General features: G+C 51.8%; 1 protein-coding gene across 1 annotated transcript; it reads right to left on the reverse strand.

Annotated features, from left to right (window-relative positions):
* Positions 1-1,220: 1,220 nt before the first annotated feature.
* Positions 1,221-9,062, reverse strand: IP6K3 (inositol hexakisphosphate kinase 3). Its single transcript, XM_042833655.1, has 5 exons — positions 8,879-9,062; positions 4,841-5,045; positions 3,636-3,808; positions 2,896-3,071; positions 1,221-1,685 (listed from the first exon to the last, which is right to left on the reverse strand). Exons 1-5 carry the CDS (start codon positions 9,060-9,062, stop codon positions 1,221-1,223), a joined length of 1,203 nt encoding a protein of 400 aa, XP_042689589.1.
* Positions 9,063-15,706: the final 6,644 nt, after the last annotated feature.

Here is a 15,706-nt window from a genome sequence, read left to right on the forward strand (position 1 = left end):
TATAAATTGCAGCAATTCTCCAGCTGTATGCAGTAAAATACAAGTGAAGGGCTCTGCCTTCAGATCTGGTATTTAAACTTGTGGGAATAATGGCTCTTTTGAAAACATGCAGCCCTAAAGAAAAGATAGCATGATTTGAGGATGCTCTGGGAGTGAAAACGAGATGGACAACAGGTGAGAGTTGCTTAGACAACTTTATTTGTATTCCCACTCCCCAGTAACTGGGTTCTGTACCCCTGTTCCTTGTGTAAGGACTTCCCCTTCAAGCTTCCCACACCATGCAGGAAGGAATTATGTTTGTTCCATAACAAAGTCTGTCAACAAAAGCTGTAAACATTGAATCAGGTTTTTTTTTGTTACCGTTTCCTCCAAACACACACATTATATTGGTACCAAAGAATTTTTAGGTAACCTTTAATATCCCGTCCCTGACATTTTTCTTTCTTGAATTCGAAGCATAAATACCTTGATGTGAATGACTTTTTGACTACTGACAGAATCATCAGCCCCTCAGGAGCTTCTTGCTGAGAAAGTTCTGGAAACATGCTCTGTTATGACCCACAGGGGGTATTAAACCCTTTGCAGGGTCCACTTTTGGTCGGAGATCTGCCTGCTTGTACACCTTCAGCAGGACAGAACCAGGAGCTCTGCAGCATCTGGCATATCTGTGCTTTAAGAAAGCACCGTGCACCTGCGCTGTGTGGAGAAGTGCTTTGCAAGAGCAGCTCTGTGCAGGTGGAGCGTGAATGTCAGGGTGTGCATTTTTCTTCCCCTTCTGTCTTTGTGTTCAGCCCATAGCGCTGAGCATGAGTTGAAAGTAATGCTGCCATCTGTTAAGACCTGCCAGCTCATTTTAATAGTCTCACTTAAATGCACAATATCTTCTCAGCTCGCTCGGCTTTGTGAGCGTGGTGGAGGTGAGCAGGTCCTATTTTATCATTAAGACTCTTTCAAGTAATGCTTTCTTTTGGCTTACAAATAAATCAAGGACAGCAGTAAAACAAGAAAGGAAAATAAATCTTCTGATTGATTGCAGACAGAACAGATTCTTTCAGCTCTTTGCTTTTTACGGTTGAGTTCAGTAATGGCACGTAGCAGTTTTTGCACTTTCCTAGCAAGCTGTCCGTGCTCTCATTCCAAACCATGCACGTGACATTCTGCAGCTGGGAGGATCCTATGGACCCAGTGCGGTGCTTCTCAGGGCCAACTCACAGGATGTGTCATTTTCCTTCTGAAATGTTCTGCAGGATTTTGATGAGGTTCTCTAAACCGAAAATATAGCCGTGGTCCGGCCCGTCGTAAGTGGTGTGGTTGCATTTGGAGCCTTTAAAAGTGGTGTGGGCAAAGTCTATCATGCGGACGTCGACTCTGGAGTGCGACGTGATGCAGTTTGTTTTTTGGAAGTGCCCCTGCAGGTGATTATCCAGAGGCGCCGTGCTCTCCTTGTGCTCCAGTCCATCGTAAATGATGAGAAGTGAGCTGGAGTAGAACCTGTAAGAGCTCTGCTTCTTAATGACGGAGAGCAGAGCTCTCAGCTTCTGGATGAGGGGCTCCAGGACGTCCGTTCTGAGATGGTTTCCATTGCACAGGAACTGCTGCAGGGTTTGCCTGAATCCCTCGGGTGAGAGTTTCCTTCCATAGTATTTATCCTTGCAGAGAAAATGGCCAGCATCCGCTTGGTAAACCTTGGGGAAAGAGAGCAACAATGCAGATTCAGTGGCTGCCTTGCTGTTCAGTTTTTTCACATGCTCTGGATTTCATCCTAATTTAAACATTTGGGACCCAGGCTGAGAAATGGGGCACGGATCCCCTGCGATGGAGCAATGCTGGCAGCGCACTGCAGGCTCCTTCCTTACTGTATCCCACCCCCTGTCTTTTCTGGAGATTTAAACTATTCAATTTAAGCCACTGGTGCAGATTCTTTTTGCATTCCAATAAATTACTCCTCTGTGAAACCTGTAGAGCTGTAAGTCATTGCCATGTCATTACTGATTTATGGCATTTTCCCTCTGGCTACGTTAGGAGCCTGCAGTAGTACAGCAGTGCCCCAGCCGTGTTCCTGCTCTCAGTACAAGCAGCAATAATGCTGTTCTCTTAAACAGAGAGACAAGAAGATGTAGACAGAAATTTGTATGTGTGTGAGGCATTGGTAATCCTGAGTAAGAACTGGAAGAGTGAATTCAGAATTAGCTCACACACCAGTTGTATTTTAAAGGATAATCTGCTCAACAGAAGGATGGCAGAGACCAGGAAGGGACACAGCATTCGACGCTGTTTACATTGCTGTGCATGTTCTTTGTAATCATCGTTGTCATAATTATCCTTCAGGCGCAGCAGAACATTGTGAAACCCGTTTGAAAACTGTTGAATGGAAAAAATGTGTGGTTTCAGTTTCTGGTTTCAGTTTCTGGGAGGGAGGGCAGCGATTTTAATCGAGAGGAACCATAATATTTAGCAGGAAAGAAACCCTTCCTTCTTGCAGCAATAGGATGAGGCAGCTCAGTGAAGGCATGTGCAGGGCAAGGGATGCCTGCTGCTTTTCCTCGTGTCATGAGCTGAGCACACAATAGCAGATGCTGCTGCTGTGTACAAGCTGATCCTCAGCTGCTCCTACAGACAACCACCACCTGTGTAAGTAATCCCATCTCCAGAAGTCAAACAGAGCACGGGGAAAGGTTTGCCCTCCCTGTGCCGTATCCTATGCTGTCCCTGAAGCATCCTGTTTAAGGATGGGATGCACAACCACGTGGGTAGCTCTTGCACTCTGTGTTTGTTGGCAGAAACCAATGAAACGAGTTCAATTTACACCAACAAAGGGGAGAATCCCTTCAGATCTGCAGCGGGGTTTCGAGCTGTGCGTTGGGCGAACAGCCGGAGGAGCAGGGCTGCCCTCACCTGCATCCCACAGATGCGGACGCCCAGCGATGCAGAGGTGCTCTGTTCACACTTCTTGATGTGCCGTGCTTTCTTCTCCTCTGAGGCGTCGTCCCCATGCTGCCGGGTTCCCATCTTTAAGTCCAGGATGCAGGGGTAGCTGTATTTCGACACCACATTTTCAAGCAATAGAAACTCTAAACATGAGTTAAGGGAAACCCAATACTTTTAAATTCTAATTGAAAGAGGTCTTAAATCAGAGCAACTGCTGACGCTCTCCATAATAGCTCACAACTGTAATGAGACTTTCTGAGCCAATTTTACCAACATGTCATTGCTATGGGCCCCTTGCTGCCGATTGCAGTTAATTTACTGTAGTACAGTCCTACCAATTAAAGCAGCAACAGCTCCATTCTCCAGTGACACCGCAGCCCCGGGCTGTCGATCCAGCGCCTCTCCTCAGCACTGCACTTACTCCAATGGGTGTGGGGGAAGTTGTTGAACTATTACTCACATGACTGGTGGGTAATGAAGTGTAATAGGAAAATAAAAGGCGAGGCAGCTGCTAATTCCCATATAGTGGGATATAGGGGATCTTTGACTTAAGCTTGGATGCTCTCTTATGGGAAATGCTTTTTTTTCCCCTTCTTATTCAGACAGTGGGAAAGAGGGGTGCATGCTGCTGCAATAAACCAGACCTCGATTATGAGCTCTTATCTGCAGCCAAAGCAATGCTGGAGGAGAGGGGGGAAAAAGGATACGATGCAGTTTGTTCTCGTTATACTTGGAGGACATGCGGTTCAGGTGCTGTCTGTGACAGTGCAGTCCCCAGGGGTTGGAGCTGTTTTTTTCTGTCTGGTTTCTGTTTGCATCTTCCAAAAGTGAATCTGTGCAGTACTGAAGGTCTGTCCTCAGTCGCATCCTGCCCGGGCAGCTAGGCAGAACACACAAAGGAATGTATTTGGTTTATGAGCCCCAGAAGAGAATAGTCCCTCTCTTCCCCCTCCTCCCTTTTGTAGAACCTCAAATTTGACGAGGTAAATTTTCTGGGGCTCTCAGAGGGAACTTATTCATCATGTCCAACCTGCGGAGATCTTTTGTTACTCCGCAAAAGTAATTTTCGGAAAGGCAGCTATTGCTGGATGCCAATATTTTCTTTCATTATAATTTCAAAGTGTGCTTGGCTCCTATGAAAAGCACCATTCATAGCATCAGTGCCCAGGGATCTCTATCTACCGACCAGGCACAACACAGGCAATTGTCCAACAATGGGAATGCTTCCCAGTTTGGAGGGGCTAGCTTTGGGGAAGGAAGGGGGGGAGCAAGCAGGATATTTGCTCTCCTTGCAGGGTCATCTGTCGGCCTTGCCCATCCACAATCCCTAAGTGCTCACACTGGGGGCTGTGCTTTCACGGGAGCAATATTGCACCCTTCAGTCACAGCTGACCTAAGCTTTTTCTGAACCAATCTGAGATGAAAGATGTCTGCTGGAAAGCCTCCGCAAGGCCTGAGGTTGGGCTGTGCTTGCAAGCACTGCGATGCCCATCAGAGCCAGCCAGGGATGGGGACAGGATGGAATCCCCCTCGATGTGCAGTTGTGTGGCTGAGCTCTGCCTGCTTGGCAGCAATGGGGCCACTGTGCTCAGCATCTCACCTCATGGGGCCTCCTCTCATTTTGGAGCTTGCTGGGTTTGGAGGCAGCAGCTTTAAAGCAGAGTTTGAAACATAAATTTGAGCGACAGCATCTCAGCCATAGCTGAATCTTCTCTGCTCTACCCATAGGGGGGAGGTGAGCCATGAGGCCAACGTGCTGGATGCAACTTTTTGCTCTCCGAGGCTGGACTTTGCTTTAAACCAGTTGTGCCACCAAACCACTCCTGCTCACACCCCACCGGGACCGGGACGGTTCCAGGCGAGGACTGGGAGAACATCAGCAGGGAGCATCCTGCCCTCGGCACACCCTCACCTGTCCTTGAAGGTCTTGGTGAGCTGCGTGTGGCACCTCTTGACGAGCTCGGTGCCACTGCTGGCGCTGGCAGCCCACTTGTATTTGTGCCATATGTCACTGCTGGTGTTGTCCAGGCGGCCGCAGCCCTCGGGCTGCAGGTTGGGGCTGGCGAGCAGGGTCAGGTTGCCAAAGCTGTCCTTCTTGAGGTGCACTGAAATGACTCCTGAAGGGAAGGAGGCAAAGCAAACCGGAACGGGGTTAACCCTGTGACACCGTGGGTGCTATGAGTCCTCCTGGGCTCAGCTGTTGCCTCGTACTTTAGTGGCCTCACGCTGAGCCCAGGCTGATTTGAGACCCAATAAACACTATCAGTCTGAGGCTCTGGAAAACAGCCATGAGCTTTTCTAATGTTCCCTCCCCTCTTTCTGTGAAACCTGCCTGCTCTGAACACTGTGTTCCTTCATTCTCCATTCCTTCAGGCTCCGTTATGCAGCAGCTGACCCAGCACAGACCCCCTGCCTTGGATCAGGAGCTCCTGCCTTATTTATGACGAGGGATTTAAGTTGCACTTTTGAGCACAGGGCAAGGTTGGAAATGCTTTGCATTAGTAGAAAGCAAAGGGAGAGTTGGGGAACAGGAATTTTACAAAGACAACCAGCATGCCAACTACTTCATTTAATGGCAGAGCCCACAGGAGCAAGAGCAGAGGTATGCGTGTGGGCTGGCAAAGCTGCAAATGAAGGTGATGCCATATGTTGTCATGGATGCATCCTTCCCCCAGCACCGGATGATGGCAGGGACTGGACCCGCACGTGGAAGAACATGACCAAGACTGGTGATTATTAATTTCCACTCTCCGTGCTCGAAAACGCCATTGTGTATTTTTTCCCTGACTCTAATGAGGATCACAGGGCACAAATGCCACTCAGCCCATCACGTATTTAGCCCATCTCGGCCCATCCCTGGCATCAGGAGCGCTGCCTCCGCGTGTCAAATGACAGCACAGGAATGGCCGTGCCTGGCGCAACAGACGGCTCTGACCTTTCTGGGAAAGGCTGATAACAGCAGTCCTTTGCTCGGGGCAGTGCTGCTCCTGCAGCCTGTCAGGGCTGTCTGAGCCTCTCAAGGCAGTGCAGGCACTTTTAGAACATCGCCCTTTTGCTCGCAGAGGGGATGCAGCCACGTGAATCATTCCGCCCCAATGCTTTCAGGTCTGGCTGCAGCAAGGCAGATCCAGACAGGACGGTCAGGGATGTTGGACCAACAGAACTCAGCGCTGGAAAGAGGCCCCGTTCGCAGCGCATGGAGCTGGGTTGGGTCCAGCTGTCCCCAGGGTTTCCTCGTGCAGTCTGTTAGTCATTGCGGGGAAATGCGTCTCTGCAGCTTACAAACAAGGCAGCTCTCTTTGCCCGAGCCAATTTGCCAAAGCAAATAAATACACAAACTGCCTTCTCTCCGTTTGAAGCGAGATTACAGTGAGCAAACACAGATGGGAGGATTTGCAGGGCCATGGCTGCTGGGTTTTGCTGACTGAGGGAAGATTTCCTTCCATGAGATTTGGGGCGCCCATTCCTTCCCCGGTCCCACACCTCACAGACCTGCAGGTCCCTCTGCCCCACAGCCCACATGCAGCCCACAGCCATTCCTTTCCCTCACTGTAAAAATCAGCATCACTCCAACTGGCGTGCCATAGAGGTTGGGTCAGATCTGAGCTGAAATGAGTGAGGAATACACGCAGGCTGCTCTGCCCGTGAGCTATAGGGCTGGAAAGCTTAATTAGAGGGTGAGTAATGTTTTCAGCTCTCTCGGTCCTTTGCTCGCAGTTATCACGAGTTCAGGAGCTGTGCTCCCAAACCCCAGCATCACCCACATGGTCCCTAGCAGCGCCCCGCTCATAGGAATCCGTATTACAGATTACAAGAGCAAGCAGAAGTCCTGCCCGCTCCAGTGTTTGCTTTGGGATTTCAGGGGAGGTGGACATGAAGAAAAGAAATATATTTTTTGCCTGAATAAAAGCAAACGGAGCCCTCAATTCCAAGCACAGCACTGTGCACTACAGCAGTGTGTAACCTTAAAATCTGCCCCAGTTCCATGCCTGCAAGTCAACAGAGCTGTGCTCATTTACGCAGTGCTGACAGTCTGGCCCTAAAAACGTTCTATACAGCATGAAACAAGTTCTTAAATACCTCACATTAATATGAAAATTAATGGAGATGTTGTCAAAGGCAAGGGAATGCGATCACCTCCTTCCACCTGGGAACTGCCTTTGTAAACCCACATCTCTGCCTTAAAATGACCTTTGTTTCCCCATGTGCTTCCTTAAGGGGTGAGCAGTTTTGCATATGAGCACTCAACACTTTCTCTTCTGTTGCAAGGAGAAAACACCTATCTGGGAGCAAAGATGTCCGTAGGTCCTTGGCTTGCATTGTCACCCACAGTGCAATCCCATTGGGTTGGAAGGGGTCAAGGGCAGCTCGGGTGTGAGGTTTGAATGGTGACATTTGATCAACGCCGTGCGTCACATCAGCAGCACACAATGAGCCCTGAGCAATCCCCCAGCCTAAGAATAGAGGTGAGGAGTGTGGATGCCTATGGGTGGGGGTGGAGACCTCGGGATTGTTCCCTCTAATGCTCATCACCCCCATGGGAAAATGTTGGCCCTTGGCAGACATTCCACGTCTTTAATGTGCCGGGCTGGGACAGCTGGAAGCAGGGAACAAAGTGTGTCTCCCTGATGCCAAATTGGAGGAGAATTGGTGTTTAATTACCCCTATTGTGCTGGGACTTGCAATAGAAAGAGAGGATAAAAAGGTATTAATAAGCTCTGAACTGATAAGCTGGGATTGCTTAATGTCTTTATAACAGGAACGGAGCAGGACTCAGCTCTCTGGCACTGAACCCCAGCACCTGCTATAGGAAATCGCTCAGAGGAAGCCTGGTTTTCTTTCTTAAGCATCTTTTTAATATTGCCCCATAAATCTACGGAGGCCCCTGACTTGGTGGGAAGGGAGAGATTGGATGGGAGACCTCAGCTGACACTCGAAGCTCCTTTCTGTACTGCTGAAGGACCAAGAGATATTTTAAGCTTTTATGTGACACCTGAGCTTCTCGACTCTCACCAAACCCAGGGTCAGGAGCAGCAATAAGGAGGGAGGAAGGAAGGGGGGGCATCTTAAAAGAAAAAGAATTAGGAGGATTGCGCTTGGACCCTCTTGCACTGCACTTGCATCAAGCGCTGCATTTCAGCAGCTAAATCTGAGACACACGGACTTGAGTTTTGTCTCTGCTTTTCCAGGATCAGTGCTTCCAGGAGCACCACAAGCAGCACCTGGTGGAGCAGCCGTCAAAGAGATGCTCCGTCCCCCCGGGCTATTTTTGCCTTGGTATGTCACCCCGGCTCAGAGGAGCTGCTCTATCCCGGCTGTGAGCCCTGCCCTTCCCTTGCTCTCCTCCTTTCTGACGCAAACCTTCACCTCCCCTAACACCAAAGGCCACGGGGCACAGGCACCCCTGAGCCCTGCTCCAGCTGCCGGCCCTTCCTTCTCACACGCCGCGATTTCAGAGCAGCTCTGCTCTGTGCTGTGTGGTCCCAAGTGCACGGGCAGCTCCTGAGCTGGAACCCACAGCATCTCCTTAGGAAAAGGTCATCACAGTGCTGAGCGGGAGCAGGCTTCCTAATTGGGGTTAATGGAATGTGAACGGCATGGAAAAAGAGGTCTATTTGAGGGCTAGCACCCACAAAGGAATGAAAGGTATCCCGCACATGCAGCCTGCTTTGACTCGCCATAACAGAAATAGGCAGCACGTCTGCCTGGCTGCAGCCCTTGGAGTTGGCACAGCAGCACGGGGCAGTTTGGCGTTGGCCACGCTCTGTGTCGTTGCTTTTCAGCCTTCCCAAACCCGTGGCATCATCCAGCAAGGTCCCCAAAGCAAGCCCTGGTGGAGGAGGCAGCCACTGTGCGCCCTGCCAGCAGCCTCGCCAAGCACAACCTGCTCTGCTCTCCTCGAGGAGCTCCCAGCTCAGACCCAGCCCAACCAAACTGTTCCCCACCGTACCTTTGTACTGAGGGGTGAACTGCCTCATGGCCAGGGGCAGCGACTCGTAGAAGCTCAGCTCCTGTGAGACCAGGGGTTTGCAGACCGTGTGCTCGTCGTACTTCATCATGCTCATGTGGCCGCCCACCTGGTGCACGAAGGGCTCCAGGAGCACTGCCCTCCTGCCCTCGCTCTGCCCCACCATGCTGCTCGGCCAAGGCTGTGGGTCAGCAGCGTGGGGAGGTCGCAGTGTGGGTCATTCCGTGCCCCTGCAGCTCCTTGACGTGGTGTCTGCAAGCAGAGGATATGGGAGAGTGTGAAGGCAGGGGTGGGGGGATGGACCACTGCAAAGCCACCGCCTGCAGTGGGCTGGGAGCAGCCTGGCCTCGTGTACAACACGGTGCTGGCGGGGAGCCCTGGTGTGACATGTCCCCAAAAGCCCCGATTTAGACCCGTTGGGGGCAAAGGAAACAGAAGGGGATGACTGAGAAGAGCTATCAAATTAACGCAGCAGCCTTGTGAAACCAGCTTGGATCAGGGCGTTCCTTGGGCCAGCAATGCTGGGGTATTAATATGCTGTATTAATAACAGCCCTGCTGTGAAACAGCCTCAGTTTGCCTGATGAGACAGTGCTAATGATGGTCTTAGCCTTTCCCCAAGCCAGAACATTCCCTGTGAATGAGGTTTCTAAATAAAGCCTCTGCAAAACCCCCGTCCTTGCACAGCTCCCCACCTCTCGACGCTACCAAAGGGGGCAGCAACATTCTCTACACCTTCGAGAGCACCATCCGGAGGGGATGTTCCCAACCAATTAACACCGTTGCACTGGGAATGCTTCCTGCACAAGCATGGTGTGAGGATGCATCACAGCAGCACCCACAGCTCCCATCTGAACACATGGATTTGGGTCCCAATTCCATGCCCAGGGAGGAATCCTCCCATGGCTGTGGCAGGAGAAAGGAGCTGGTATAAGGGGGGGAGAAGTAAGATGGGAAAGGCACAGAAGCAGAGCAGCAGCACCTCAGCTTTGCTTTGCACCCAGCAAACCCTCTCCCCTCCTTGCTTTACTCTTTGCAAGGGGCTGAGGATGCTCTTGCTCTGCAGAGGACTCCTGTAGCCACTGAGACAGACAGAAAGATGGCAGAGCTAACATTTGTGAGGGTTCCATGCCATCAATGTTCTAAAATCAGAATAAGACATTCCAGATCCCAAAATGTAACTGCTGGGGAAAAAAAAAAGACTGTGCATTATCCTTCCTTTGAGGGCAGCTCAGCGTTCCTGCAGCCCTCCCAAGGCAGAGTGCTGACATGGGAGGCTTTCCCCCCACTCCTTCAGCCTGGGGAGCTTGGCATCCTGTTTGTGCTTGAAGGAACCCTGTGCAGTAAATGTGACACCTCTGAAGGTTTGTTTCCATGCACCAGAGCTCACAGGGCTGTCCGTGAGTATCACCACCTTCCATAGCCAAGTTCAGTAGCTAACAGACAGCAAAGGTTCTGCACCTGGAGGAGTTGGATGCAGTGGGCTGGTGGCACAAGGGGAGAAGGAACGCTCCTCCCTGCACAGCTCACTCCTTCAACACCCCCCGAGGTGGTTTTTCACCCTCTCTTCTCTATTCTTTCATCACTGCACACCTCAGAGTGGAATCTCTGCTCTACAATTAGCAGCACCAGCTCAGGGAACAAAGCCGACCCGCTCAGATGAATGCTTTGCAGCCCAGGAAGAAAGCAGCACTTCATAGACTTTCTAGAAGTAAATAAAAGCATTTAGCGCTGCGTTCAGTTGAAGCAGCTTTTAAGGAGGATTCTCCCTTCAAAGATGAAGGTTTGCTGGATTTTTGTTGTTGTTGTTGAGAAAAGCAGAAAGCAAGCAGCTCGCTCCTTGCAGACCTCAAGCTCCTCTGAAATGGGACACTGGGAGTAGCTCCCATCTACAGCTCGAGTGGTCGTGAATGCCAACAGATATCCACAGCCCTAAAAATATACTGAATTGCAGATTAATCTGTGTCCCTGACAATAAAACCCAAAACCCTGGGTGATTTTGTCCTCTAGCAAAAGCGAGACAGCCGCGCAGGCGCTGTGGGTGGAGATGGGGCTGAATATTTGGGGGTCTGCAGTGCTCACTGGGCAGAGCTCCTGGGGACACAGCATGTCAGGCTCTGTTCTGGGGCCTGGTATCAGAAGGCGCCGTGCAAAGAACTCTGTTTACAGCACAGCTTTAATGCAGCCCGATGGAACCAAGCAGACGGCGTTCTCCAAGCGCCTGCCCCATCCCACCCTACTCACAACGGGGTGAAGCACAGCCTGGTCCTGGGAGCAGCTCTGCCCCAGGGTCCCATTGCCAGAAAGGCTTTGGAATATTAAAAAAGAAGAAAATCAACATGAAAACAAGTGCCCATCAGCACAGCCCCAGCTCAGTGCCGGCACTCCGGGGCACCTCGAGGCGCTGTGCTGCACAGTCAGGCTCTGTGCACTGCACGGTGCTGCTGGGTTGGGTTGATGGTTTTTATTTTGTTTTATTTTGCTTTAATTAAAAGGCAAGAAATGGACTTGGCTGTTAATTTGTGGAGATCCTCATGCCTGCAGCTCTCAGGTTGACCGGGATTCCTGGCCAGCTCCTGCACCCAACACCAGCACAGCCTGCAGGAGTGCTTTGCGGAGCCCAGTTACCCCATTTCTGCCCAGTTTCTGGCCTTGTGCCTCTGAGCACCTCGAAGCATTGGCCACAAGGAACATCCGAGTTCTCCCAGCTCTGTGCGTTCCCAAACAGGGCTCACAGCAATGGGCTCCTCAACCACAGCCAAAGTCAGCACTGTGCCGGCAGCGAAATGTTCGGCTCTTGGCATGAAACCCAGCTCTAAGCACCCCATAAATCCTGATGTGCAGAAACCCTGAGCTCTTTTATCTTGTATTTCCTTCCTTGAAAGAAAATGACTTTCATAAACTTTACGGCCAGTCCCTGTGTCCCTCATGAATAAGATGCAAAGATGCAGTTTGCTGCACCAAAGGATTTATTTGGCGGCTCTGCCAAGCGCAGGGTCATGGGTAGAGGGGATGAGAGCAGAATTATCCTGGATGGAATGGCTGCAAAAGCACCCAACCCCAAGCTGGGATCTGGGCGTGGGGATGCACAGTGCCCCATGGTCTGCAGCACCCACTGTACCCACTGTACCGACAAGTGGGCAGAGGGATGGGGATGTCACCTCCCCACATCCGCACAGCTCTGGGATGCACGCACCGAGCTGCTCCTGAGCCCTGAAAATAATCAGCTTTTCCACCACCATCAGTTGTTTCCAAGAAACAATTCTGCACCGATCAATTGCTCGGGCACAAATCAGAGCAATATAAGCACCCAAACTCTATCCTAGCTCTGGGATCTGACCTGCCTGTCCCCCCCCTGACCTTCCAACCAGTAATTCTGGGAGCTGTGCACACAGACTTGGCTCAGAACCTCCCTCCACTCCTCCGCACTCCTTAGCCCCACAGTACTGTTGAGCCCATTCCAGCACAGCCCCGTCCAGTCTCAGCCTTGCAACTTGTCTCAGCCTTGCACCTCAGCCAGAAATGCTGAGGTTCTGACAGGCTGACTCCTGTTCTTACCCCTGCCATCAAAATGGTTCCAAAGAATGTTTATCAATCAGGTGATAGGCGCTTTATATGTAAAAATATAAATATAAATATATATATATAAAAAAATCAACCCCCTTCTGCCCCCCACCAACCCACCCTGTGCTTTCCAGCAATGCCACGAACCCTTCGGAGAACTCAAAGCCAACCTTAAACCTTAACTCAACCCTGTAGCTAACCCAAAGCAAAGCAATGCGATGCAGCCAAACCTGAAGCCACAATGCTCACTTTGCACACACCCCAGCTTGCTGCCGTCCCCTCGCTCCCCCATCCTGTCCCACAGGCTGTGGCCATGCTTGGAGCACTTCTAACACCGCTCCTGGTGCCTCCAAGTGTTCCGCCATCCCCCGTCCCCATCCCTCACCTGCTGGCTCAGCCGCTGGCTCTGGGATCTCAGTGCTGCTCGGTGTCGCTCGAGGATGGGAAATGAAGGAGCAGGGGGAGCCTGCAGACATTTGGGCCATCAGCTGACACTGCAACATTTCTGGCAGCACTCCGGTATGTCCAGCTGACAGCTGAGGTTGGGAGGGGGAGAAAACAGCCCCTGGTGTTAAAGGAAAACAAAGCCGTGGGGTGAGGTTGGGGCTGAGGAAGCCACGTGTGGGGCTGTATGAAGCATGGCCACACTCTGCCTCCCTTGTGCAATGGCTCCAGAGGGAAATAACTGCAGCTTTATTCTGGTGCATGCAAAGAAGCGATGGTGGTGTAAGGGAGCAGGCTGGAGCCTGCTGTGCTGCTGGGATGAGGATAGGTGCAAACCAACCCTGCAGCTGCTTGCTGTGGGAAATGGGTTGGGATGATGCAGGGAATGATGGAGCAAAGGGGCTGTGAGTGCAGGGAAGAGGCAGCAGAATGAGCGGGGATGCTGGGGATCAAATGAGTCGATGAGCTAATAGGGCTGAGAATGGAAGAGGTATTTTTGGGAAGGGGTGAACCATGCTGTGTCCAATGCAATGCAGCAGCTGAGAGAATTGGGGCACAGCGCCCGGCCCTGCCAGCAGCCTCATGCAGGAAACCAAGGCCGGGAGCAGAGTGGAAAAGTCCCAGAGCATTTCCTGCCAGCTCTGCGGGGACAGCGTGTGCCCCACGCTGTGCACCTGCCAGGAACCCAAACAGCCCTGTGGGATCCTTGCATGCTGCAGCCAACCTGGCACATCCCCACAAGACCCACTGCTATTTTGGGGTACATGCAGTCTGAGCACCCCATGCTCACCCCCACCCCGTCCCCCATCAGTCCCAGTGATAATTCAAGGGCATCAACAAATCAGTGCCTGCAACAGGGATGGTGCTGGAAAGGGTGGGAAGGAACTCTGCTGCTGAGGAACCAATCAGTGGATGCAGTAATAGCCGCTAATTGGAGGGGAGCAGACAGGACCGAGCCCAACTTCGCCCTGGGAGCCCTGCATGGTGCTGGCACACACACCTCCCCTGTACAGAGCCTGCCCTGCTGGATGCCATATGTATTTTTAATGGTTATATTAATTGCAGTGATCTCATTTTGATGTCAGGAGCACTGCAGTGGCTGCTCCGTTCAAACCAGCACAGCTCGAGGCTGCTGCATCCCAGGAGGTGCCCCCACCACAGCTGCAGAGGCAATTACTCAGCCCCTTGTACAACACAGAGCACTCTAAGGGGAAAGCAAGCCCACCTCATATTAAAACTATGCTAATTAGGAACTAATTACAGGCACACAAGGATATTATTACCCCGGCCAGCTTGAAAGCTGCAGCCTCCATCAGATGGAGACGTGATCCTAAGAGTGAATGCCCCCCAGCTCACACTGGGATGCCACTACAGCTGAACCTCGTGCATTCCAGGCTTCACGTAGGAGTGGGTTCCTTGGTAACGTCCACACCGCAGAAGGACCTCGGCCCAACGTGACCCGGCCACCCGCTGAATGTTTTCCTGTGTTGCTTCAGCTTGGACACTTGGAACTGTTTTGGAGCAGCGACGTAAACAGCACGAGCCCAGCCTTAAGGGAGTGCTGTGAAGAAATGCAGGGCAGGTGATCTTCTCCATCAGAGGGGAGGTCACAGAGACCGGGGGTTGTCCTGCCCACAGGAGCCGGGGAACACAGGGGCAGCAGAGGTGCAGAGCACACAGCCACCCAGATCCCAGCCCAAGCGCAAGGGCTGCTCTTGAGAAGTTGAACAAAACCACGGTGGAGATTCCAGCACAAGCCCTGCGAGAGATTGCCTGAGATGGGGGCAGTGCTGGAGGGAGGCGCCCTGGGGCAGAGCTCCCTGTCTGTGCTTCTGCTTCTCCAGTCCACGCTGATCTTTCCAGGAGAACTGGCACAGCGCCCCGACTCCGCATCCCATAAATAAGGCTCAGCATCAGCTGTCATGTCAGCGGGAGACAAAACATTTAATGTGAAAGGCTTTAAATGGAAGCAGGAAATGAAAAGATAAAGGGCAAATTTTATTTTAGATTCCTTGTTGGTACATATTTTCCTTCCTGACAGTGAGGGGATGCGATGGCTTTATCGGCCCACTGCTCGAGAACCTATTTATGGAACCCTCACGCTTTGCAAGAAAGTGGGAGCGAATGCAGGTTGGGAGCAGAGCAGGGGAGGGATGAACCCACTGTCCCCTCTTCCCTGAGTGGATTGGGAGGCTGGGAAAATTGCTGGTGCACAGGCTGCAGGGAGCGGGCAGGAACACGGCAGCAAGAGCAGCATGAAGCCACCTTCCTTGCTGCCCATGGACACAAGGTGGGCTGCCACAGCAAACAGCCCCCAGCACGTGCCATCACACCAAACAGAAGATTCTTTCCTAACCTCAAAAGCGTTTTGGTTGTAACTTAGCAACCCGTGTTGGGTGAAAGCACCAAGGAGGAAAGCAGGTACTGAGGAGAGCTGGAGCCCCACGCTCCCTTTAGTCGCATACCTTAGCAACAGCTCAGTACCAGCAAGGAGGTTGGACGAGCAGGGCCGTCGCACAGCCAGCACCTCTCACTGCTGGGAAACTGCCCCTCTGTCATCCAGACCTACACGGTGAGATTAACGTTTCTTCCACCCAACAGCAGTGAGTCAGCCCTGCCCGTCACACAGTGATGATTCAGAGCTCTGTCGCTGTCTCACGGGTGGATTTTGAAGAAGTGGAGGCTCACAGTGCATGTATTGTGAGTCAGTGACACTCAGGTGAGAGAGGAATCGAAAGCAGAGCCCAAGGACAACTCCAAGGACTCGCCAAGGTTTGCCCACGTGTCCTCTACTCACCAGGCA

This window comes from Centrocercus urophasianus, unplaced genomic scaffold (assembly GCF_019232065.1).
Source record: "Centrocercus urophasianus isolate 14NV4802_14NV808 unplaced genomic scaffold, USGS_Curo_1.0 seq_42, whole genome shotgun sequence".
NCBI lineage: Eukaryota > Metazoa > Chordata > Aves > Galliformes > Phasianidae > Centrocercus > Centrocercus urophasianus.

Coding starts and splice junctions, on each gene's coding strand:
- IP6K3 (XM_042833655.1), bottom strand. CDS start 9,062: ATGGTGGGGCAGAGCGAGGGCAGGAGGGCAGTGCTCCTGGAGCCCTTC. Junction 5,046..8,878: donor GTTCACCCCTCAGTACAAAG/GTACGGTGGGGA, acceptor CCTTCCCTTCAG/GAGTCATTTCAGTGCACCTC. Junction 3,072..3,635: donor TAACGAGAACAAACTGCATC/GTATCCTTTTTC, acceptor ACTCATGTTTAG/AGTTTCTATTGCTTGAAAAT.